Source organism: Suncus etruscus, chromosome 15 (assembly GCF_024139225.1).
Source record: "Suncus etruscus isolate mSunEtr1 chromosome 15, mSunEtr1.pri.cur, whole genome shotgun sequence".
NCBI classification, from domain to species: Eukaryota; Metazoa; Chordata; class Mammalia; order Eulipotyphla; family Soricidae; genus Suncus; species Suncus etruscus.
In genome coordinates this window covers 24,567,388-24,591,762 of record NC_064862.1, presented here as the reverse complement: position 1 = coordinate 24,591,762, position 24,375 = coordinate 24,567,388, and the positions used below count along the sequence as shown (strand labels likewise).

The 24,375-nt window shown below is 52.9% G+C and overlaps 1 protein-coding gene across 1 annotated transcript in view; it reads right to left on the bottom strand.

Moving 5' to 3' along the window:
* Positions 1-23,524, bottom strand: part of TESC (tescalcin) — a 34,059-nt gene extending 10,535 nt beyond the window's left edge. The window contains 4 exon segments of the mRNA XM_049788070.1: positions 1,243-1,312; positions 21,073-21,258; positions 22,687-22,767; positions 23,497-23,524. Of these exon segments, the coding sequence (XP_049644027.1) occupies positions 1,243-1,312; positions 21,073-21,258; positions 22,687-22,767; positions 23,497-23,524 (365 nt within the window).
* Positions 23,525-24,375: the final 851 nt, after the last annotated feature.

Sequence of the window (24,375 nt, the reverse complement as noted above, 5' to 3'; positions counted from 1 at the left end):
GCAGGCTTAGGGGATCATATGAGGTGCTGGGAATCGAACCTGGGTCTGTCCCGGGTCGTCTGTGTGCAAGGCAGATGCTCTACCACTGTGCTATTGCTCTAGCCCCCTGAACCTGTTTTATCTCTTAATCGTGTGTGGATTATTTCCTGTGTCAGCGTTTGCTTCCAGACTTGAGTCCCTCCAGTCCCTTGGGATTGGGGCTTGAGGCTTCCACATCAGCCTCTAACTCTGCCTCGGTCGCAGGATTAGAAGCACAAGCAGGAGGCTGCAGGGACTTTGGGCTTCCGGGGAGCACTGGTCTTTGAGCTCTGATTCCACTGGCTTAACTACCACCTCGGGACAGACAAGACCAGGTCAAGTTACAGACCTGTTTCCACAGTCGTTTTCATTTCACTGAGAGAAACATAAAACTGTTTACTGAGAAGGAACTTTCCACCCCAAGACCAGGAGAGCCCCAGGCCTGCTCCCTGGGAGATTTGCTCCAGCCCCGCTCCAAGCTTCACAGGCTCCAAGAGGACCACCAAGCCCCAGACTTAGACCCTTGACACACCTGGTTCTGACCCCCTTGGGGTCTTAGACTCCCTGTTTTCTCTGAGCACTCGGTCTATGAGCATCCTCAGAAACAGTCCCTCCCTCCCCCGGGAGGGAGCCAGAGCGATAGCACAGAGGAAGAAGAAGGGCATTTGCTTTGCATGCAGCCAACCTGGAACAGACCCGGGTTCAATCCCCGGCATCCCATATGGTCCCCCAAGCCTGCCAGGAACAATTTCTGAGTGCAGAGCCAGGAGTAACCCCTTAAGTGTTGCTGGGTGTGCCCCCCCCCAAAAAAAAAAAAAGAAAAGAAAAAAATATCCCGGGAAGACGTATCTTTCACACGATTGTGGGAGACTTGGGATATGGCCTGAAGAAGTGGGGGACAACCCCAAGAACCTGAAATTTGTTTTTGGATGCCCGGGGTGTCTGGCCACAAGCCCAGTGTCCAAGCAGCCCCTGAATTCTCTGGGTCTCAGCACATTCTGTGTGAGGTAGTCAGGGGCTGGGAGGACCCTGCACCCCCTTTCTGTCACTCCTCTCTGCTCCCTCCAGCACCTCCAGTCCTCAAGAGATCCTATGAACAAAAGCTGCAGTGGCAGGTTTGGCTGAGACAGCGTGGCCGGCTGGAGGGTCAGGCTGAACCTCGCCAACCTTTGGGGGAGGAGGCAGCGATGGAAAGGGGGTCCCCGCACCCCACCTAGGCCTTACCGAATAGTGAGCTGGTCTCCACTCAGCTGCTTGAAACGCCGGTGCAGCTGTTCGATCTGGTCGCAGGAGACTGAAAAACAGGAGAAAGTGGGGCATCACTGGCTGCTCACAGGCAGCTTTGGGGAGTCCCTGGGGGGGTAAGCAGAGCCCCCTCCCACCCAGATCCCCACTCTGTTCTCACATCCCCAGCTCTGCTGCCTTCTCCCACCCACCAGGATAAAGGCATGGACTTGGCCTCTGTTTATCATTTTGGGGGGCTAAACGCCCCTGTTCTTAGCAGTAATTCACACCCACGAATGTCTCCCTATCCAGAACACCCCCAGGCTCTGCTTCCTGGCTTTGTCTCATCCTGGATTTGGAGTTGTTTGGGAAGCAGAGGGTGGGGAGCTCCAGGACCCATCAAGAATGTGCTGGAAGGAGGGGAGAAAAGGAAAAGGGGTCCGGATGGCTGCAGCAACAGCTCTGATGGATGAGGCGGTGGAGCAGTTGTGTCATTTCATTTCACGGTGGCGGAAGAAAACTCAATCTCAGCTTCAGTAAGATAAAATTGAGGAAGTCCTTAGACTCTTCAAGTTGTGGCGTCTCAAAATTGACTCCTAAGACGGGGTGAGGACTTGCCTTTAGACCCTCTGGCCCCTTCAAAGGCCTCAGCATGGGAGGACTGTGGTAAGTGGCTTCCTCGAGGACCAGGCTTCTATCCTAGGACAGCTAAGGTGGGACCTGGCAGGTTCTAGGCAATGAGGTTGTCTGCCCTGTGCATATGTGTGCTTGTGTGTGTGTGTGTGTGTGTGTGTGTTTATTCGGGGGCACACCTAGCAATGCTCAGGGCTGGCTCACTGGCTGTGTACTCAGGGATCCTTCCTGGTCGTGCTCGGGAGACCAAAGAGGATATCCTCCTGCAAGGTTCTCTACTGAATTATCACTCTAGCTTCCAGGTCCTGGAGCTAGATCCTCAGTCACATATCACCCCCCCAAAATCAGCATGTGTGAGCCAGAGCGATAGCACAGCAATAGGGTGTTTGCCTTGCATGCGGCCACCCTGGGACAGACCTGGTTCAATTCCCGGCATTCCATATGGTCCCTCAAGCCTGCCAGGAGTGACTTCTGAGCACAGAGCCAGGAGTAACCCTGGAGCGCCATTGGGTGTGCCCCCCCCAAAAAAATAGCATGTGTGACTTCCTCACCCATAAGAAAAGAAAAGCTGCTACAAAACAGCACAACTCAATGTTGGGAAAAATTATATATATTATATAAATATACATAACATAAACATTTATTTTTCATATATCATTATATATTAATGTGATATATAAAATGTTGAAAAGAAAACAATGTAAAATATGTAGAATATATAAACTAATATATTAAAATAATATATGTGATATATAAAATATAAATATACATTATATAAATATACACAGAACAAGTGAACATGGGGCCAGAGAGATAGCATGGAGGTAAGGCGTTTTTGCCTTGCATGCAGAAGAACAGTGGTTTGAATCCCAGCATCCCATATGGTCCTCCGAGCCTGCCAGGAATGATTTCTAAGCATTTCTGAACACTATCGGGTGTGACCCAAAAACCAAAATAAAAAAAAATAAATAAGTGAACATGATGAAAGAAAATCTGAAGCTATTCCCCAATTACAATAGCCATTTGTTTTCAGGGCTGGGGAGTGTCAGAGCTCAAGAAAAAAGACCGTGTCTGGGCTGGAGGACAGCAGATAAGACACTTGCCTTACATATAGCCAAACTGGGTTTGATCCCTGGACCCCATAAAGGTCTCTTGAATACCACCTGGAGTAATCCCTAAGTGCAGAGCCAAGAGGATAAGCCTTGGGCACTGCCGGGTATAATGCAAAAAAAAACAAAACCTATAAAAAGATCATGTCTGAGCAGAAGAGATGGTACAGAGCAGAAGGCACTTGGTTTACCCCATGGCTAACTCAATTTCAATCCCCAGCACTGCCAGGAGTGATATGATGACTGAGCACAGAGCTCAGGGTAAATCCTGAGCACTGTTGGGAATCACCAGCTGCTGAGCACATTGGACACTCCACACACAAATATTTTTTTTCTTTTTTTGGCTTTTGGGTCACACTTGGCTGCGCTCAGGGATTACTCCCGGCTCTTAGCTCAGAAATTGCTCCTGGCAGGCTCGGGGGACCATATGGGATTCTGGGATTTGAACCACCATTCTGCATGCAAGGCAAACACCCTATCCCCATGCTATATCTTCAGCCCCTAGAATCACAAATTTTGTTTTGTTTTGTTTTGGTTTTGGATCACACACCCGGCAGCACTCCGAGTTTACTCCTGGCTCTACGCTCAGAAATCATTCCTGGCAGGCTCAGGGGACCATATAGGATGCTGGGAATCAAACCATCCTTCTGCGTGCAAGGCAAATGCCCTACCTCCATACTATCTCTTCATCCCTGCCCCCCACCTTTAAGGCACCAATGTCCCCCCTTTTTAGTGAACAACCAGAAGTGGGCAATGAACTTCTTTGGGTCACTGAACTTGAAAGCCAAGTCCAGGGTTTGAACTCACTTAGTTCGGTCAAACCAGTGAGGGTTTTTGCTTGTTGGGGGTGGGGGTAGGGTTTCACAGCAGGCTGGGCATTGGTGCTAGAGTCAGGATCCAGGGCTCCTGCAAGCCAGGGCTGTCCCTGTGGCTCTCCCACACCCTGAGTGACTTTTGTTTTATGGACAAACCTCGTTCCCTCCCTCAGAGCGATCCTAGGCGGTTCCCAAAACTCAGGTACCAATTACAGAGCTAATAACACACTCGGAACCAGGGTGGGGCTCAGTGCGGGGCACATGGGGGGTGTTGGGGGTCAGTTTAATCCTGCCTTCAGATGCCAACAAGAAAAAATACAGGTTGCCAGTTGGAATCCTGATGATAGGTGACAGTCCTGAAACAAGACATGTCCCCTCCGTAAGAACTTTGGGCTCAAGGAAAGGTGGCCTGAGTGCACTATGAGGCACCAAGGGGGCCCGTTTATCACAAAGAACTGGGTCCCTGTAGCTGTCAGGGCTGGGGAGGACAGACTAGGGCTGGTCATGGTGAATAGCTCCCAAGATTTTTTGGGAGGCAGAAAATGCTCTTTTGTTTGTTTGTTTACTTATTTATGTTGGTTTCTGGGTAACACCCGCCAGTGCTCAGGGGTTACTCCTAGCTCTGCTCTCAGAAATCACCCCTGGCAGGCATGGGGGACCATATGGGGTGCCGGGATTCGAACCACCGTCTGTCTTGGATCGGCTTTATGCAAGGCAAATGCCCTACTGCTGTGCTATTTCTTTAGCCCCAGACAATGCTCTTGAATTAGAAAGCAACCTGGCCCCGAGTCTATGCTAGAATCCAGAGGAGACACCGTTGTGCTGCAGGAATCTCCTTCTACACAAACAGATGCTTAAACGAGAAGTTAAGGGCTGGAGCCAGAGCACGAAGGGTAGAGCACTTGCCTGGCATATGGACACGCCAGATTGGATTCCTGGCACCCCATAGGATCCCCTGCACCTCCTCCCAGGAGTGATTTCTGAGTGCAGAGCCAGGAGTAACCCCTGAGCATGGCCAGGTGTGGACCTCCCCTCTCCCCACCCACCCCCAAAATAAATAATTTAAGGGGACAGAGGGGAAAAGTACAGGAGAGAAGGCACTTGTCTTATCCTGTAACCCTATTTGCAATCTCCTGCAGGGCTTATGGTCTCCCTGAGCACCACTTGGGAGAATCACTAGGAATAACCCCTGAACAACACCCTTCACCCTCACACAAAGATAAGGAACCAGCCAGAACAGACCAAACTAATTCCTAAAGTTAGGTGAAACTATGTAGACTATGAGTGAGAACGGGGAGGGGGTGGGAGCAATGGGGGAGCTCCGGCAGGGAGGACATTGCCACTTTGGGGGGGGGGGGCTGCCATGAACGTGTTCCATGCTGAAGCAACCCTAGAATTCTATCATGTTGTAAACAAATGAAAATTCAGAAACGGGGAGACGTGAAAATGAACATGGGTGGGTAGGAGGAATGTTCTAGAAGTCTAGACTATTCTAAATGCTTAAAGGTGACTATTAGAACTTGCGGCTTTTGTGTGCATAGAGGATGAAGGGGATGTGTGAGCGGAGAGCTTACCCGAAGACACAGGAAGGTCAGTGTTTGGGGAATCCCTCATCCTTTCTTCGTCAAAACTAATTTAGAGGCACATCTAAGACTAGGGCAAATGTGGGTGTCACTTACACTCAGCTATAGTCAATGCGCCTTATCACATTAACAAGAACTGTGGCACTGACCATTCATTACCAACATTCCGAAGCCAGCTGTGCTCCAGGCATTGACCCTCTGCCTGCTGGAGGGCCCCAGCAAGGTTGAGTTGGTTTGACCCTTGTTCTAGTGATGTCTGGTCTCTCACCATACAGACAGAAAAGGGTGTGCAGATCATAAGTGCAATAACTGGCTTCCTGTGAAGGGAAGCATGTCAAAAATCACAACACAGCTCTCTCTCTCTTCCCCCTCTCTCTCCCTTTTCCTCTCTATTCCTCTCTCTCCTCTTTCTCTCTCTTTCTCTCTCCCCTCTTCTTTCTTTTTTCTTTTTCTCTCCCCTTTCTCTCCTCTTTCTCTTCTTTCTCTCTCCTCTCCTCTTTCCTTTTTCTTCTCCTTTTTCTCTTCTTTCTCTCTCCTATTCTCTCTCCTCTCATTATCTCTCTTCTCTCTATCACTCCTCTCTTTCTCTTTCTCTCAGCTTGATGGGACAGACTGTTACTTGGCCATGCGTATTTTATTCTCAGCTTTGTTTGGATGATTTCCTACAGCGACCCTTGCTCCAAACCAGCTTTTCATGGGCAGAAATACAGCATTGGAGGCCATTACATCTAGCTCAGGCAGGGGTCCTCAAACTACAACCTGAAGGCCACATGTGGCCCACTGATGACCTTTATCTGGTCCATGGGTATTTTTGTCTCTCCTGCTTGATCCACAATTCCAAGAAGGATTGAAGAAATGGAAGGCAATTTACATACATTAGCGTTTGCAAAATAAGAAAAAAAAATGAAACAGGAAAATCACAACACACATATGCGTAGACATGTACATACAATACATGTTGCATACTTGCAATCACTTTCGTGTTGGGCGTAGATCATTCAGACATGTGTCATGCATGCTAGCATACACACATATACATGCATATACACACAAATACATATATGAACGCATGTCCCCCACTCTATCCATCCCACTGACTGAGGAAGGCTAGGAAGATTGTCTTCCCCTCTGGCCCAAGAGTTTAGTTCAGCCCCAAAATTTAGCACCTCCGCTCTGGGCCCCCCCAGCTCACTACTGTACCCCTAAATCTGTCTATCTTACCCATGGGCCACACAAGGCCCACAGAGGCCCTGCTCAGCAGCCTGGTTTCCTCCTCTCTGTGGTCGCAGCTGCCTTAGGGACAGGGCAGGGCTCCCACCTACTATGCCAACAAGTTTTTCTGGGTTTTAGGATTCTCCACCCCCTCCTTCATGCGCAGCTGCAGGGAGGGAAATCCTTGTCACCTTGTCACACCCTGGCACTGTAACTCTGTGACACCCTTGGCAGGCGGTGTTCAAAATAGGGCTGGAATGTGCTAGAACACGCCCACTTTCAAGCACTGGGTTCCAGCGGGGACCAAACCCACATAGTGCCTGCTACAGCACATAGTCATCAGCTCTGCTAGGGAGCCGCTGCCCCAGACCCTGCTGTGACAGTTCTCAGGGGTTACTCCAGCTCTGGACCAGGGGGTGGCTTCCTGTGGTGCTCCTTAGGGAGCACTAAGCACATGCTCAATCTGTCTCTGGGTGCCTCACATGGCCCTTGTATCGAGTAGAGATGATCAAACAATATTTGAGACTGAATAGGTTAAAATTTTTCAGCGAGGGGCCGGAGAGATAGCATTTGCCTTCCATGCAGAAGTTCGGTGGTTCGAATCCCGGCATCCCATATGGTCCCCTGAGCCTGCCAGGAGTGATTTCTGAGCATAGAGGCAGGAGTAACCCTGAGCGCTGCTGGGTGTGACCCAACCCCCCCCAATTTTTTTTTCAGTAAGGAATGCCAGAGTGATAGCACAGTGGTAAGGCCTTGCATGCGGCCAACGCGAGTTGGATCCCTGGCATCCCATATGGTCCCCTGAGCCTGTCAGGAGCGATTTCTGAGCACAGAGCCAGGAGTAACTCCTGAGTGCTGCCAGGTGTGGCCAAAAAAAAAAAAAAAAAAAACCCCAAAAAAATCAAAATAAAAAATAGGTAAAAAAATTAAAATTTCAGTGAGGTGATTTCATCTTGGTCTCAGGAGATGGTACAGTGGGAAGGGCATTTGCTTTGTGCCCACATATCACCAGGAGCTGTTCCTGAGCAAAGAATCAGGATATCAGGATCAGCCCAGGGGTGGCCCAGCATCCTTCGAAGAACAAACATGGCTTTTGATTCTGTTCTTTTCAGTAGGCTCCAGCACGGCAGGCTCTAAGCAGCAGTGCACCCACCAACCCCACATTGGATGGCAGGCCTGGCTGGCTGAGAATTACTTCAAGGAGCCCTTGGTGTTTCTGAGCACTGCTCGTGAAAAGGACCCAACCATAGATACATTGTGTGTGTGTGTGTGTGTGTGTGTGTGTGTGTGTGTGTGTGTGTGTGTGTGTGTGTGTGGTGCTTGGGACTAAACCCAGAACCTCATATATGCAACATGAGACAGAGCAACACACGAGGATATGTGCACTATTTAGAAACAGAATTGTGCTCACACGGGGCCGGAGAGATAGCATGGAGGTAATGCACTTGCCTTGCATGCAGAAGGTCAGTGGTTGGAATCCCGGCATCCCATATGGTCCCCCGAGCCTGCCAGGAGCGATTTCTGAGCATAGAGCCAGGAGTAACCCCTGAGCATTGCTGGGTGTGACCCAAAAGCCCAAAAAAAACAAAAGAAAGAAATGTGCTCACGGAGTGTCCTGACATGGAAACCAACAGGCTTCAGGCACCCATGGATGTGGCTGCCAAGGGAAGGTGGGGGGCTGATTGATCACAGAGGGCAGCATGCAGGTGGCATCTCTGCTTCCTGTTTCCCTCCCAACCACCCCTTTTGGTGAGTGGCTTCTGTGCCTTGAGCAGAGAAGGTAAGTTGGATCTCGTCGATGTGAGAGTGTTGTCGTGGTATGTTGCAAGTCAGCCCCTGAAGAGGTTGACTGATGGAGGGATGGAGGATGAGGCCTTTCTCTTCCAGCTCGGAGCACACGTCTGCCACCCTGTCTAGTCGACGGTTCTGAGGTGAAACGGCGGGTAAACAGCTCGAAGACAGTCAGGCTCATGGAAATATTAGCTTTATTCGGTGGACAAGACTGAAGTCCAAAGACTCAGCCGCAGTTCCAGCCAAAAAGCCCTGGCCTTCCACAGACCCTTGTTTTTATCCCCCAGAATCAGGTATCACCCAATGGTGGGATCAGATACCAACCAATGGTAGAAGCAGAATCAGGTACTACCCTAGGGTGGGGGCAGAATGCCAGGTCACACCCTAGGGTAGGGCACAATCACCAATTAGTTTAGGGTGAGTAACATAGTAATCCCCTAAAATATTTACATACACAACAGTGGAAGTGGGTTCTCAACCCTTGATGGCATTTTAGGATGAAAATGTAAACCCCGAGTGTTGGGGAGGGGTGGAGAAATGTGTACGGGACTGTACCTTTGTGTATGCCTCAATGCATCACTACTGGATGATGTGCATCCCAGTTTCCCATCTACCCACACAAAGACACACACAGACACACTTATACAGACATATACACAAACACTCAGACCAACACACTTATTCAGACACACACACACTTACATACATTCACACACAGACCATTCTCAGACACTCACATATGCATATTGCCCACCCTCCATGTGGGGGTGATGGCACCGGACACAATTCTCAGGGCCTGACCCTGCAGCAGGCTGTCACCAAAAAAGGCAAATAAGCCAGCCAGGCCACCCTGCAGGGCACAACAGAACTCTGGGACAGGAGCCAGGCCTGGAGCCACTGTGGCTGCCAGTGACCCAAAAGCCTCGTCTACTGGGGGGGGGGGGGAGGATGCCCAGTGCCTGCATGCAGATTTGGGGGCTCCATCCCTTCTCACCTCTCTGCCTGGGGTCTTGCTTTGCTAAGGGAAGAAACAGTCACATGGACCTAGCAGACAAAGATAGTGATGGGGGGAAGAGAAATTGGGGGGACAGAGAAACAGGCCTCAAGTGCCCCCCTGCTTCCCAGGCCTGAGGCTGCTCCCTCCATAGTCCATGGGGCTGGGGTGCCTTCATAAAGCCCCCCCCCCCCCCCGCAGACCCATCTCTATATCCATGACCCCATTAGTCATGATGAGGCAGCTGGGGTGGGGGAAATCCTGGCAAGTCCTCTCCAAAATGGCTCAGGGAGCCACAAGTTCTGTAGGAAAGAGCAGGAAAAAGAGGGGAGTGGCTTGGGTAAATGGGGGAGGCTCTCAGATGGCTGAGCGGGATGAATGGGCAGCAGGACCAGCATCGGAAAAGGCTGGGGATGCTGGCAGCCAGACCCACTTAGAAGAAGCACATGCCCCTGCTCTCTGCAGGGTCCCCAATCCCCACTGTATCTCCTCAATGCTGCACCGTCCACATGTAGGTCCTGGGACTCCAAACGGTCTCTTAGGGAGCCAGCCGAGACCCTAAATTTTCCTGCAGAACAGGAAGCGGCCTAAGTTCTGATGTACCAAAGATGAGTTCCACCAGTTGGAAAGGGGGGAAGATGAACAGCTATTAAGGCCTTTTTTCACATCCATGAAGGCCCAATACATCTCACGAAGGGCACCCAACAGTCCACCAAAGATGCCCGGCCTCATGGGGCCAGAGAGAGAATACAGTGGGTAGGGTGTTTTACTTTGCACACAGCCTACCCTAGTTCTATGCCCAGCATCTCACATGGTCCCCTGAGCACTTGCAGGAGTGATTTCTGAGTGCAGAGCCAAGAGTAACCTCTGAGCGTTGCCAGGTGTGGCTCAAAAACCAACCAACCAACCACATTAAAAAAAAAAAAAAACCCCACAAACTAGGAGCAGTGGCTCAAGCAGTAGGGTGTTTGCCTTGCACACATTGACCAAGGATGGAGTGCGGTTTGATCCCCCGACATCCCATATGGCCCCCCAAGCCAGGAGTGATTTTCAGAGCACATAGCCAGGAGTAACCCCTGCACATCACCAATGACACAGATAGCAACGGCACCGACTTCACCAAGGGAACCCGCATACTCATATCCCAGGCCAGGAACCTGGCCCAGGGTCTGCTGCCCAACAGCCAAGTGAAGTTCACTCGAGAGATGAGGGTGTACCAATACCTGGAGGGAAGGACCCCCCCACATATTCTGATCAGAGAAGTTCCCAGCTCCTTCCCCAAACAGCCTGGCAAGCCCCAGGATGGGTGGAGGTTGCCAAGTGCTGAGGGCAGAGATAGTTTTCATGGGTCATAGCGAAAAGACAGAGTGGAGGGCATTTGCCTTGCACGCAGCCAACCTGGGTTCCATCCCTGGCATCTCATTTGGTTCTCTGAGCTTGCCAGGAGTGATTCCTGAGCGCAGAGCCAGGAGTAAACCCTGAGCACCACCAGGTGTGGCTCCAAAACCAAAAGTGAAAAAAAGACTCAAGGCTGGGGGATACAGGGTTTTTTTAAGGGTAACAGGGATATCCAGAAAAAGAGAAGGAAAAGAATCAGGATGTGGGGTAGTCTGGAGAGAGCCCATAGCATGTGCTTAGCTAGCCTCACGCACTTCCAACTGGGTCTGGCCATCAGGGCCCCCAAACCACCCTGCAACTATTCCTTTTTTTTTTTTTTTTGGTTTTTTTTTGGGGGGGGGCCACACCCGGCAGTGCTCAGGGGTTACTCCTGGCTGTCTGCTCAGAAATAGCTCCTGGCAGGCACGGGGGACCATATGGGACACCGGGATTCGAACCAACCACCTTTGATCCTGGATTGGCTGCTTGCAACGCAAACGCCGCTGTGCTATCTCTCCAGGCCCCCTGCAACTATTCCTAGTGTCACTAGACTTTGGTAACTTTCTTTTAGAAGATGGTAGGGAAGAGGGGACCTGGCAGCACTCAGGGATTACTCCTGGCTCTGCACTCAGGAATCATTGCTGGCATTGCTCTGGGAACCAAAAGAGATGCCAGGAATCGAACCCAGTTCAGCCGCATACAAGGAAGCACCCTCCCCACTGAGCTATCATTCTGGCCCTAAGCTGTGCTATCATTCTGGCCCTAGGCTAAGTCAATTTGTTTGATTGTTTTGGTTTTGGTGCCACACCTGGCATGCTCAGGTGTTACTCATGGCTCTACACTTAGAAATTGCTCCTGGCAGGTTCGGGGGACCTTCTGGGATGGGACCTTTTGAGATGCCGGGTATCAAACCCAGGCCTGTCCTGGGTCTGCATGCAAGGCAAACTGCTGTGCCATCACTCCGGTTCCTAGGTTTTCCATTCTAACAAGCTGCAGTATGGCCTTAGGCGAAGGAAGGCTCTCTAGCTCCAAAGAGTGTCACTTCACCCTTGGCACTTGGCCAGGTGGCAGGAGATGGGGGGGGGGCACTGTTTTGAGTGGGACCGGGATGTTCCTTCAGCAAGGATCCCGGGGTACCTCCGGCTCCCCAGCTGCTGCAAGACCTGAAAGGAGAGGCAGCCAGGGGCTGCCTGGGCTGCAGCCAAAGCAATGACTAATCTTGCAGACGGGAGGTGCCTGCCTCCTGCCTGCCTGCCCCCTTGCCCTGGACCTTACCAGCCTGGCCAGGATGGGGGGATGGGGCAGCAAGTGCCCACTGGGGTCTGTCTGCACTCAGAAATCACTCCTGGCAGGCTTGTGGGGAGAGGGGAGGGGAACCATATGGGATGCCCGGGGATTAAACCCAGGTCCATCCTGGGTTGGTTGTCTGCAAGGCAAATGCCCTACCACTGTGCTATCATTTCAGCCCCTGCCCAATTTATTTATTCATTATTTATTTAGGCTTTTGGGCCATACCTAGAGGCACTCAGGGGTTACTTCTGGCTCTGTGCTCAGAAATTGCTCCTGGCAGGTTCGGGGAGGGGGGGGGGAAACGACCAGATGGGATATCGGGGATTGATCGGGTTCAGCCACATACAAGGAAGCACCCTCCCCACTGTACTATCACTCTGGCCCTAAAATACACTTATAAATATAAAACTTATTTTATTTATAAAATAAATGCCGGTGATCGAACCTGGGCCCATCCCGAGTTGGCCGCATGCCAGGCTAACGCCCTGGCTCCATCTGGGTTTTGGAATTCACCCTGCATGCACCAGAATGCCCCTGGCTCTGGGGTGGAATAGTGGGAATAACTGGGGGTTGTTATCACAAACTTGTGTGCATGACGTGGGAGGGGACCCGCCCTGCCCCTCTCCCCCCCTGCTCTCTCCTAGACCTCAACCTTAACTGGCTTTCTGCAGCCACCCAGTTCCTCTGGGGGTTTTCTGAGCTCCCAAGGAGCGGCTGAATTCACCGCAGGGAGGGGAAGCTGGGAAAGGACTTTTGGGGGCCTAATTCTCTTCCCATGGGCAAGGGGACAACCTGGAAAGCTGTTGGGTGGCAGGGAAGGAGGGGGCGAGCTTTCCACTCACAAGTGTTTGCTCATCTCCTGGCAGCCTGGCTGTTCCCAACGCCCCCCGCATCCCCCACTTCACAGCCATAACAGAATGGCCACGTGCTGGCATTTATGTGGAACACAAGCAAATGCTTGGCATGTGCCCACCTCGGATTCACTGCCCACCCCACTGCCTCCCTCTTACAGTAATTTACCTTTTTTTTTTTTTTTTACATTTTTTAAATTTATTTAAAGGAAATATATCACATAATTGACACACTTGATCATAATACATTTGTTTCAGGAAGAACAAAGGCAAAGTTATTTTTTTTTTTTTTGGTTTTTCAGGCCACACCTGTTTGATGCTCAGGGGGTTCTGGCTAAGCGCTTAGAAATTGCCCCTGGCTTGGGGGGACCATATGGGACGCTGGGGGATCGAACCGCAGTCCTTCCTTGGCTAGTGCTTGCAAGGCACACACCTTACCTCTAACGCCACCTCGCCGGCCCCGAAAGGCAAAGTTATTTTTAAAAAATTTGAAAAATGAACGAGATGGAAGAGAAAGAAAAGGTTCAGTAGCAAGTATATTTTTGAAAATCATTGAATCACCAATTAACTCATTAAAGGCCTAGCAGAAGGTTCAATAAGCTTTTCTTCCATTTTTTTTTAAAGATAAGAGTTAAAGAAGTATAGCAAAAACAGTGTTACAGTGGCAATTGTTTGCATAGGCACAGCAAAATATGGGGGACATGGAAAGAAAAAGCCTTGCCCTAAACAGTAATTTATTTTTATTTTTTGTTTTTTTAGGCCACACTTAGTGGTGGTGTTCAGGTTTACTCCTGGTTCTGTGCTCAGAAGTTACTCCTGACAGGCTCAGGGGACCCTATGAGATGCCGAGGATCAAACCCAGGTCAGCTGCGTGCAAGGCAAATGCCCTTCCTGCTGTGCTATTGCTCTGCTCCTATTTTTATTTATTTTATTTTGTTTTTTGGACCACACCTGGTGACATTCATGGGTTACTCCTGGCCATGTGCTCAGAAAGCACTCCTGGCTTGGGGGACCATATGAGATTCCGGGGATCAAACCACGCTCGCTCTCCCTGTCCTCCTCACACCTGTTTTACATGAAGGAAGGAGCAGGAGGTGAAAACACAAAGGTCGCACACAGCTCAAGGAGGTTCCACGCCTCCAGAACCATCTGCCATGTTGACCGGAGGAGGTGCTGGGCCCATGACGGCTGGTGGCTTATGCAATGAAAGAAATGACATGACAGGCGCCTTGTCTCCATGCAAAGACGGAAGATGAACAGGAGGGGGGGAGGGAATGAGGCTAAGAATCAGGAGCACTGGAGCGTGGGTGGCAGCACAGAGGGACCCGGTGTTCAGCCCCCACCCTTCCGGGAGGGAGTTCAGGTTACTGCTGAAGGGAGCCGTCACAGGGTGCAGAGAGAGAAAGGATGGGGATGTTGGGGGGCTGCAGGGGGTATAAAGCGTGTGAGTAAAGGGCTCCAGTCCCTGCCAGCAGGTCCCACTGTAAATAGAGAGAACTGGGTCAAAGAAGAAGAATGTCATGGAGCTGGTGGGTGAGTCTCAGGGGCTGGGCCGCAGCTTCTGGGATACAGGTTTGGGCAGTTTTGGGGGTGTTACTGAGGATGGGCAGAGATGGGGGCAGACACTGGGATAATAAGCTTGCCTTCATAGGGGGCCTTTCTGCACCCCCATCCCGGGTTGCTGACGCTGGGTGTGTCTGCTATAAAGAGGGGGTTTCTCCTACTACTCCTCACCCAAGTGTGGATGCTGCATGCAGACAGTTGGGCAGGTGTACAGGTTCGAGCCCTGCCACTGCCTGGTTCTCAATGGCACCATGCCACCACCAGGAACTGTCCCCGAGTGCCACTGTCACAGGGTGTGGCCCCAAAGGAAAGACTTCAATAAAGAAAACACTGGAACACGATAAACAGACTTTCAGGTAGGGAGCGGGTCAGACACAGCAGAAGCCAGAGGTGGCGGTCACGGAAGGGGCTGGGGACACTCAGAATTGAGCCAGGCACAGGGGGGCTACAACCCTATATATAGGCACAGAGCCATGGAACTAGGTGTGCCTCGGTGGGTTTGGGGGTGTCCAGAAGGCACCTTTGGGACCCAGAGGGCGAGGCTGACTGCCTCTCCCACCCTCTCTACCTCCAGGGGGCTGAGCCCAGGCGGAAGGCTCACTTCTGACAACTGTCCCGTCCTCAAAGGTCACCCTGCTGGACCACAAAGGGCCTTTTGTCCCTGCTCTGAAGGTGGCCATGGCTACCTCCAGCGGAAATCCCCAGCTCGACCTTCTGGCTTCTTGAATTAGTAATAAGGTTTGAGTGGGTGGGCCCCCCCTCGTACCTCCTTCGGCTCACCTTGCCCGGACTCCAGGCCTTCCCAGAGCCCCAGGACTCTGACAGATGGGTGGGGGGGTGGTGGCATGCTGAGACCCACCAGGTGTCCTGTCTGTGAGGCAGGGCCAGGGGACAGCTGAAAGGAATTAAATTCTGAGAACTATTCACTGAGACACAATTTTGTGTGTGTGTGTGTGTGTGTGTGTGTGTGTGTGTGTGTGTGTGTGTGTGTGTGTGTGAGAGAGAGAGAGAGAGAGAGAGAGAGAGAGAGAGAGAGAGAGAGTGTACAGGATGGCAGGGAAAGAGGGAGATAGACACAGAAAGGACCTTGGGGCCGAGGTAACTGCACAGTGGGTAAGACACACTGAACCCAGGTTCGATTCCCCCAGCATCCCATATAGTTCCCTGAGCCCACCAGGAATGATTCCTAAGCACCACTGAGCATTGTGGGGTGTGGCACTTCGGGAGTGGTAGCACAGCTGTAGGGAACATTTGCCTTGCACACGGCTAACCCAGGATGGACGCTGGTTCGATCCCCGGTATCCCATATGGTCTCCGAGCCAGAAATGATTTCTGAGCGCAGAGCTAGGAGTAACCCCTGAGCATCACTGGGTGTGGCCAAAAAAAGTGGTACGTCCCAGAGAGTGATCTTTCCTCTGGGGAAAGGACTAACACCCCCCCCCAAGACCTCCGGCACCCCAAGGGTGAGGCCAAGCAGAGAGTAGGACCAGCCCAATTTCCACCTCCCAGGAGCCCTGACACAAAATAGGGCATTACTGAGCCTGCGTTTCCTCAAGTGTGTGCCTTAGTGCTCCCTGGAGGACTCCCAGAGAAAGGCGCAGGGCTCAGGCCGAGGCCAGGCCCCTCAGTATCCAGCGGCTATTTCTAGAACGAGGTCTGAACCCGCAATCTGGAAGATTGTTTTCTCTCCTTCTTCCTTCTGGCAGCTTCTTGGCATCTCTGCGCACACCCGGGGGAGCTGTGTGGAGTTGCAGAAAAAAATAGGCCCCTCCACCTTTCCCAGAATCCTCCATGGGCTGCTACTTACTCCCCACTCTTGGCTGCCATAAATGGGGACCCGGGAGGTGCAGAGGGCACTTTGGGGTGCTGGCTCCCTTTCTGCCCTGTAAGGTGGTCACACACCCACAGACCACCTGGGCTGCCAGCAAAGCTGGCCTTAAAGGCTGCTAGGACACGCGGGGCTTTGCAGCCAGTCAGGAGGTCAGCAAGTAGGTCTATGGGTGAACCAGAGCTCAGCCTGGCTATGGCAGGTCTGTTTGTGGCCCACAGCCTCCAGCAGGTCAAGGGTGGCAATCAGCGATGCCAGGCAGAAGGTGATGGGGTAAGCTGGGACCTGGAGCAGCCAGGGATTTTTTTTTTGGGGGGGGAAGCCCACAAAGAATAGAGATGGGGGCTCAGAATAATAGCACAGCAGGGAGTGTGTTTTCCTTGCACACGGCCGACCTGAGTTCGATCCCTGGCATCCCTTATGGTCCCCTGAGCCTGCCTGGAGTGATTTATGAGTAACTGAGTAATTTCTGAGTCAGGAGTGACTCCTGAGTACCACTAAGTAGGTGGGTCTGGCCCCAAAATCAAACAAAAGGATTTTTCAGCACACACACACACACACACACACACACACACACACACACACACACACACACACGTATTGAAAGTGTGGCCAATCCTACTTAAAGCTCATTTCCACTTAAGGCCTATAACTCACTGACTCCTTCCCACAAACCAGAAAGGAAGCGTGACTATCCTCACTTGACTGTCGAGGAAACCGAGGCACATTGAGCATAAGGAACTTTCCTGAGGTGATGCCCATGGCAAGAGTCCCTAAATCAGGCTCCCACCTTCTCCCAGAAGACCATCAGCACCACAATCCCTGCAATGTCCCCCTGACCCAGGTCCTTTACATGTGCTCTCTCCCCACTGCCCACCCAGCTCACCCCGCCTGTCTTCCCGTTGCTGACTCCTCCTTCTATGGAGGACTGACCCAGTTTGACCTCTTCAACCAGGTTTGATCCCTGGCATCCCATATGGTCCCTTGAGCCTGCCAGGAGCAATTTCCGAGTTGCAGAACCAGCAGTAACCCCTGAGCACTACTGGGTGTGGTCCAAAAAACAAAATTAATTAATTAAATTAAAAAAGTAAAAAATTAAAAATGGGCTCTGACCCTCCTCACCCTCACTCACCTGCCAGTTCCACTATAGCTCAAGGGGTTTTGAGCCCCAGGATCAGGACATGCACCTCTTAGTGGGCAGACGTGCCAACGCAACTAAAGAAGTGTTTGCAAGCACCCCAACTTCATGATGTGTGACCCCAAAAACACCCCTAAAAAGTGCAGACGTTCCAGCCAGTCTTGTGATCCGGTCATCACCACCAGAACTGGCACCACAGTGAGGAGAGGGCAGTGGGGTATAAAAATGTATATTAGGGGGCTAGAGTGATAGCAATATGGGGAGGTGCTTGCCTTGCACCACGGCCAACCTAGGTTGAATCCCTGGCATCCCATATGGTCCACCCCAACCCTGAGACAGGCCAGCCAGGAGTGATTCCTGAGCACGGAGCCAGGAGTAACCCCTGAGTGCTGCAAGGGGTGGCCTCCAAACAAAACAAAACAAAACAATTCCTGTTAACCTGCCCCTCCTTAGTGCATGTGTCCTCATTTTCTTTTCTTTTCTTTTTCTTTTTTTTTTCGGGCCACACCGGTTTGATGCTCAGGGGTTACTCCTGGCTAAGCGCTCAGCAATTGCCCCTGGCTTAGGGGGACCATATGGGACGCCGGGGGATTGAACCACGGTCTCGAGATCTTTCCTTGGCTAGCGCTAGCAAGGCAGACACCTTACCTCTAGCGCCACCTCGCCGGCCCCTTGTGTCCTCATTTTCAAGAGCTGTTTTTTTGGTTTTTGTTTTGTGTTGTTTTGTCTTGAGGCCACATCCAGTGGCATTCAGGGGTTCCGCCTGACTCTGCGCTCAGATATTGCTCCTGGCAGGCTCAAGGGACCATATGGGATGCGGGGGATCAAATCTGGCTCCATCCTAGGTCAGCCGCATGCAAGGCAAACACCCTACAGTTGTTCTATCACTCTGGCCCCACTAAGGCTGGTTTGTTCCTCCCATAATTCTCCCTGGCCTCAGCCTATCTGACCCCCTAAACCAGTCCTGGCCCCTCATGAATGGATGTCTGTATTCAGGGGTCCCTGCAGGCAGAACTTCACTATGCCTAGTTCAAATTCAGAGTGCTAGTGGCAGGCACTTGCCCTCACCCCTGATCTCTGAGCCCCTTCCCAGAAACCCCTTCTCTTTCCTTCTTGAATGCTGGGGTGTGAGACAAGAGGCCCCTTATATACCTGGGAATGCCGCAAGTCCTAAAAGAGGATTTGTTATGCCCAACGAGAGGCTGGACCTGGAAAAAAAAAAAACCCCAAACCCGAGTACCCTCTATCCCCTCACCATACATAACCAGATGGTAAGGACCCACCCACTGTCCTTTCCGAGTCCACACAGCCACAGAGACATCCAGCAAGTAGATGGCAGGCAGGGAACAGTAAAATTGGAGACAGGGAGCCAGCTCAAATGCTAGAGCACTTACCTAGTATTTATATGAGGCCCCAAGTTCAATTCCCCTTAGCCCCTAGCAGTGCTGGTCTGGCCCTGGTGGTGCCTGAACCCTGAAGATTCAGGCTGGCCCAGCACACCTCCCTCCAACAACATTATTATAAAAAACAATAATAAGGGGGGCTGGAGCGGTAACGCAGCGTGAGGGCATTTGCCTTGCATGCGGCTGACCCAGGATGGACCCATATTTGATCTCCGGCATCCCATATGGTTCCTCAAGCCAGGAGCGATTTCTCAGTGCAGAGTCAGGAGTAAACCCTGAGCATCACCGGGTGTGGCCCAAAAACCAAAAATAAATAAAAGGGGCCTGCTAAAATAGTAGGGGGTTTGTCTTGCATGGGGTTCAATTACCAGCATGACATCTGGTTTCACCAAACCTCAATAGGAGTGGTCCCTAAGTGCAGAGCCAGGAGAAAGGTTTGAGACCCCTGGGAGTAGCCACCAAACTATAATAGTAATAATTCATAATAATAATGATAAGAGAAGGGACCAAAGAAAGCAAGCGTACATTGCCATTTCCTCTCATTCTAGCCCAGGAAGCAAACTTCATAAATCTCTCTGAATGGGTTAAAACAGTCACACATGGCTCAGAGTGAGATATTTGAAAAATCTACAGTAAAAAGGTTGAGAGAAGCCAGCTAGTAGGACACGTGCCTTGCACACAACCAACTCAGGCTTGATCCCTGGCACCACATACGGCCCCCCACCCCGAACCCCACCAGGAGTTGATTCCTGAGCACAGTCCGGAGTCAGCCCCGAATATGCCGGGTGTGGTCTCCCCATCAAAGAAAAATCTTCTTTAAAAAGCTACTTTCAGGCGCCCGGAGAGATAGCACAGCGGCGTTTGCCTTGCAAGCAGCCGATCCAGGACCAAAGGTGGTTGGTTCGAATCCTGGTGTCCCATATGGGACTGTTCTTATTTCTCAATTTTCCCCGAGTCCTTGAGGGCCATTAAGCAATGACAGATAGATGATCATAACTTCCTCCCCCTCTTTCATGGAACTGGGGGTGGGGTCCCCACTGTATTTTGTGTCTCTAGCCAGAGATAGTCCTTACTGGAAAGAGAAACACATACGTGAAACTCTGCATCCCCTTTCTTTCTTTTTTTTTGGGGGGGGGGGCCACACCCGGCGGTGCTCAGGGGTCACTCCTGGCTGTCTGCTCAGAAACAGCTCCTGGCAGGCATGGGGGACCATATGGGACACCGGGATTCGAACCAACCACCTTAGGTCCTGGATCGGCAGTTTGCAAGGCAAATGCCGCTGTCTATCTCTCCGGGCCCGCACCCCCTTTCTTAAGGACTCCCTCAAATTTCCTTCCAATTCTGGAAATCTAGGATCAGAAGGGCCCCCTCTCCCTGGCAACCCCCATTTCCTGTGTGTATCATGAAGACAGACCTGGGATGCTAATACTGCACTAAATTCAATTCCCTCCCAAGAACCAGACCCAGCTCCTTCCTAGAAAGAACAGCTGTGCCCATCTTGCAGAGTTCCCCCTTGCCAGAGAGAAAAAAAATCAGAGAGGGACAGGGACCAGCCCAAGGTCACACAGCCGGACAGCGGTGCGGGGCAGCTGCCCACTAGGACCAGAAACTCTCTTTTTTGGGGGGTGGCTCAGTCCACACCTCTCCCCAGCACGTTTCCGCAGGCCAAACCTGGCCCCACCCCGGGTCAGGGCTGAGGGTCAGGTTCCCCTTTTTGCAGCCCAGAGAAGGCAAGGCGCCTTACTTCCCTGCCTGCATTGGCAGGACCAATGCAGGGTGCGCAGCCTCTGCAGAGTCCCGGGAAGGTCGTGGGGCACCGGCCAAGCGCTGTGCCCATGCCACCGGGCACCCCAGGGAACCCAGTCCGCCTGGACTCTCCTGCCTGCTGCCAACTCTCCTTGAAATCTCCAAACCGGGCAACACCGGTGCGCGCCCCTCTCCATCCCCCCAAGGCCAGGCACGGGTCTGGGGCGCACCTGGGTGGGTTCCCACACTTCCAAAGTTTGTGCCCAGACGGGGTGCGCGGATGGTGACTTCGGGGTGTGCGAGTACGGGGCTGCCCCTTTAGGGTGCTGAGTCCCAGGGCGCGCGTCCTCTGCGCAGTGTCCAGGGTGGGGAGGTGCGGGGCGCAGGTAACGGTTTTGGGGCGCGTCTCCAAACCTCGGGGCTTCCCCACAGTGGCCAGTAAGAACCCTTTTCTCAGGAGGAGGGGAAACTGAGGCCGGGGGTCCCCCAATACTCACAGCCCGTCTTGCCCACCAGCTCCCGCACCTCCTCGGACGCCGAGTGCGCTGCGCCCATGGTGTGCCAGGGCTGGGAGAGCGCGCGCGATCGGAGGGAACCCGGCCCCAGGGCCGTCCCGCTGGCTTTGGATGGGTCCAAACGGATCGGGGAGCCGGTTCCGCGTGGGGTTCTGGAGAGCCCGGCCTCTTAAAGTGGCAGCGGGCAGCGCCCTGCGGTCCTAGAGCGCGCCGGCTTAGAAAAAGGGGGGTTAGGAGAATAGGGGTGCCCCATCCCTGGGAAGGCTGGAAACTCGGGGAGGGGATGGGGACTCGAACCCCACCCCACTCCACCCCCCAAGACTCTACCCACTACTGCCACTCCGGGGCGCGGCTAGGTGGGACAGGCTTTGCAGGTTGGGTTTGGGAAGGAGGGAGGGAGAGAGAGAGAGAGAGAGAGAGACAGAGAGAGAGAGAGAGAGAGAGAGAGAGAGAGAGACAGAGAGAGAGAGACAGAGACAGAGACAGAGAGACAGAGACAGAGAGACAGAGACAGAGAGAGACAGAGACAGAGAGACAGACAGAGAGAGACAGAGAGAGAGACAGAGAGACAGAGACAGAGAGAGACAGACAGAGAGAGACAGAGAGAGAAAAACAGAGACAGAGAGACAGACAGAGAGACAGAGAGAGACAGAGACAGAGAGACAGAGACAGAGACAGAGGCAGAGACAGAGAGACAGAGAGACAGAGACAGAGAGAGAGACAGAGAGACAGAGACAAAGAGAGAGAAAGACAGACAGAGGCAGAGACAGACAGAGGGGCAGAGAGACAGACAGGTGCACCAGGCGGTGGAGTTTGGGTGCTGAAAAGGTGGGTCTCACTCCTCCCACCCCATCCCTGCCCTCCACCATCCCCAGAGGGAAACTCCCCCGGGATGAAGAGATGGCGAAGGGCAGAAGCCAGTGTTAATTGGCTCCACTGCAAAGGGAGCGCAGAATAGGAGCCAAAGCAAGCCAAGTCCCTCCCCCATCCCCAGAAAGAAAGCTGCACCCTTGTTCCGAGCATCCACCCCGAAGAAGGGCAAAGGGACACCCACCCACCCACCACCCACCCAGGGGTCGGTTCTCAAGTGAGGGAACTGGGTTACTCCAAGTGGAGGTGCAACCGGTGCTGGCATGGTGGGGGGAGGGTGCAGGGCTTCTCAAACTTTGGGGCTCCGCCTGCGCCTTCTGACTCAGACAAACTGGGGGTGAGATCGTGATGTGGGTGTGAGCTGGGAACCCCCCACACACACACAGCTCCTGGGAAGAGGGATGTGGGTTCCGTTGCCAGGCTGGGTGCCCCGGTGCCAGTCAGTGGGGCTTCAGAGGTGGTCGAGTCTGTTTCCCAGGGCAGGAAGGATTCTCAGGGTGTGGGGAGCTCCCTGATACCTTCAAGGTTCCCAGGCGAGAAGGGGTGGGGTGGGTGGGTAGGCAGGTAGAGAGAGTTGAGTGTGCTGATACAGGGAGGAGACAGAGTGACTCTGCTCACAGAGAAACCCCCCCCCCCATCCCACCAGCAGCTTCCCAAGCACTAGGAAAGGAGCACCCATACCCAGGACCCAGTTGAGGGGAGGAGCGGATTTTCACCCCAAATTGCCTCTCCCTGTAGCCTGCAATGCCTGGATGGGGTCCAGGGCAGCACAGGACACAGCTGCAGGCAGTAGTTTGAACCCCGAGACTTGAGGGGGTGGAGGATCACAGGGGCATGAGGGGGAGCCTGGGGTGGGGGAGATGAGGAGGAAGGAGCCCAGGAGCTGGGCAGCATTTCTGGGGCTGAGCATCCAAGCTCGGCTGGCCAGGAGGAATTTAGGGTGAAACGGTTCCCTAACTTTTGAGATCCCGAAGGGGTGGGGGCAGAGCACCCCCCAGGGAATCCCTCACCTCTGCTGGCAAACCTTTGATCCTGGCGGAAAACCCATCCACCTGCGGTTTGGGAAAGGACTCATTTGAAGAGATCAACTAACATGACAGGGCTTTCTGCTGAGGAGATGCTTTTTGTCCTTCCAACTGACTCGAAGCACCCCTGGGAGGCCTTCCTGGCTCTCAGATCCAGGGAAGAGCTGAGGGTGGGTGGGTGGGTAGGTGGGGGGCAACTGGGCAGTTGGTCTGGGCAGAGCCTGTCTACACTACACAACCCCTTCATCTCGGCCCTCTGACCTTAGCTACTCTGTGTCCCACCACCACCCGGTGCCTCTCTCTGCACCCCCAGAAGAGCCTCCATCAGCTCTGCAGGTGGCTCAGACTCCAGGAGGGAGCTGGGTGGAAAAGGGGACAAAGATGCCAGGGAGAGCTGATCTCAGACTTGGGGGACAGTAGGCACTCTTGGGGCAGCACAGCCAGGGCGTGTTTTGTGTTCATGTCGCCTGTACTCAGGTCACCAAGAATAGGACACTATCCCTGGGCTCACAGCTCATGCCCAGCCCTGACACCTCCATGATGGTGAGACACATACATACAGGCTGTTGCTCTGGCGGAGCCAAACAATGGCCAACAAGGGCCGGCCTGGACTCCCGCAGGGATCTGGAAGGTTCCAACAACAATGGCCCCCTGAGTCACTGCTGTCCCTTAACTGGGCTGTCAGGACTCTGATGACACCCTCCTGGGATTCTCCAAAGGCAAACCAGGGTGGACAGACTGTTGTGGGGGTGCTATGCCTGCAGTCCTTCCCCGCCCCAACTTGGGCTCTGTCCCCTCGTCCAAGGCCCTCACAGGGTCAAGGCTTTCCGAAACCAATCCCACCATGCTCAGGCTTTGCTGGGCTTTGCCAGCCATAGCCCGCTGATTTGCTCTTAGGTGGGGAGCCCTCCAGAAGGGCCCCCCAAGAAGTGAGCTCTCCCCTCTCACTTCCCTCCCAAGGGGAAGCACTTAGTCACCAGGCAACGGGTCTCTCCTCCCAGGGGGCTGATTAGCAGCCCAAGGAGATGCCAAGAAGCTGCTGGAGGAAGCTGAAGGTTTTCTTGGACCCCTCCCCCTTTTCCTGAGCCAGATGGCCAAGACAGGACCCTCCTGTGCCTTGGTTTCCCTGTCTGCTTGTGAGGGCTCCATGCAGATTCAGACAGGCAGCATTTTGCTTTTCCAGTAGGGGCCCAGACAGTGCTAGGGAGCTAAGACAGAGTCCCCCCCCTCTTGCTAAGCACGGGCTCTACCACTCAAGTCTTCTCCACCTGCTTAAGAGCTTTTCACAGCAGTGCTCCAGGCTGTCAGTGCTCCCTAGATATAGAGAACAGGGTCTGCAAAAGGGGAGGGAGGATCGTCAGTATCTGCCACTTTCGGGTGCACACAGACC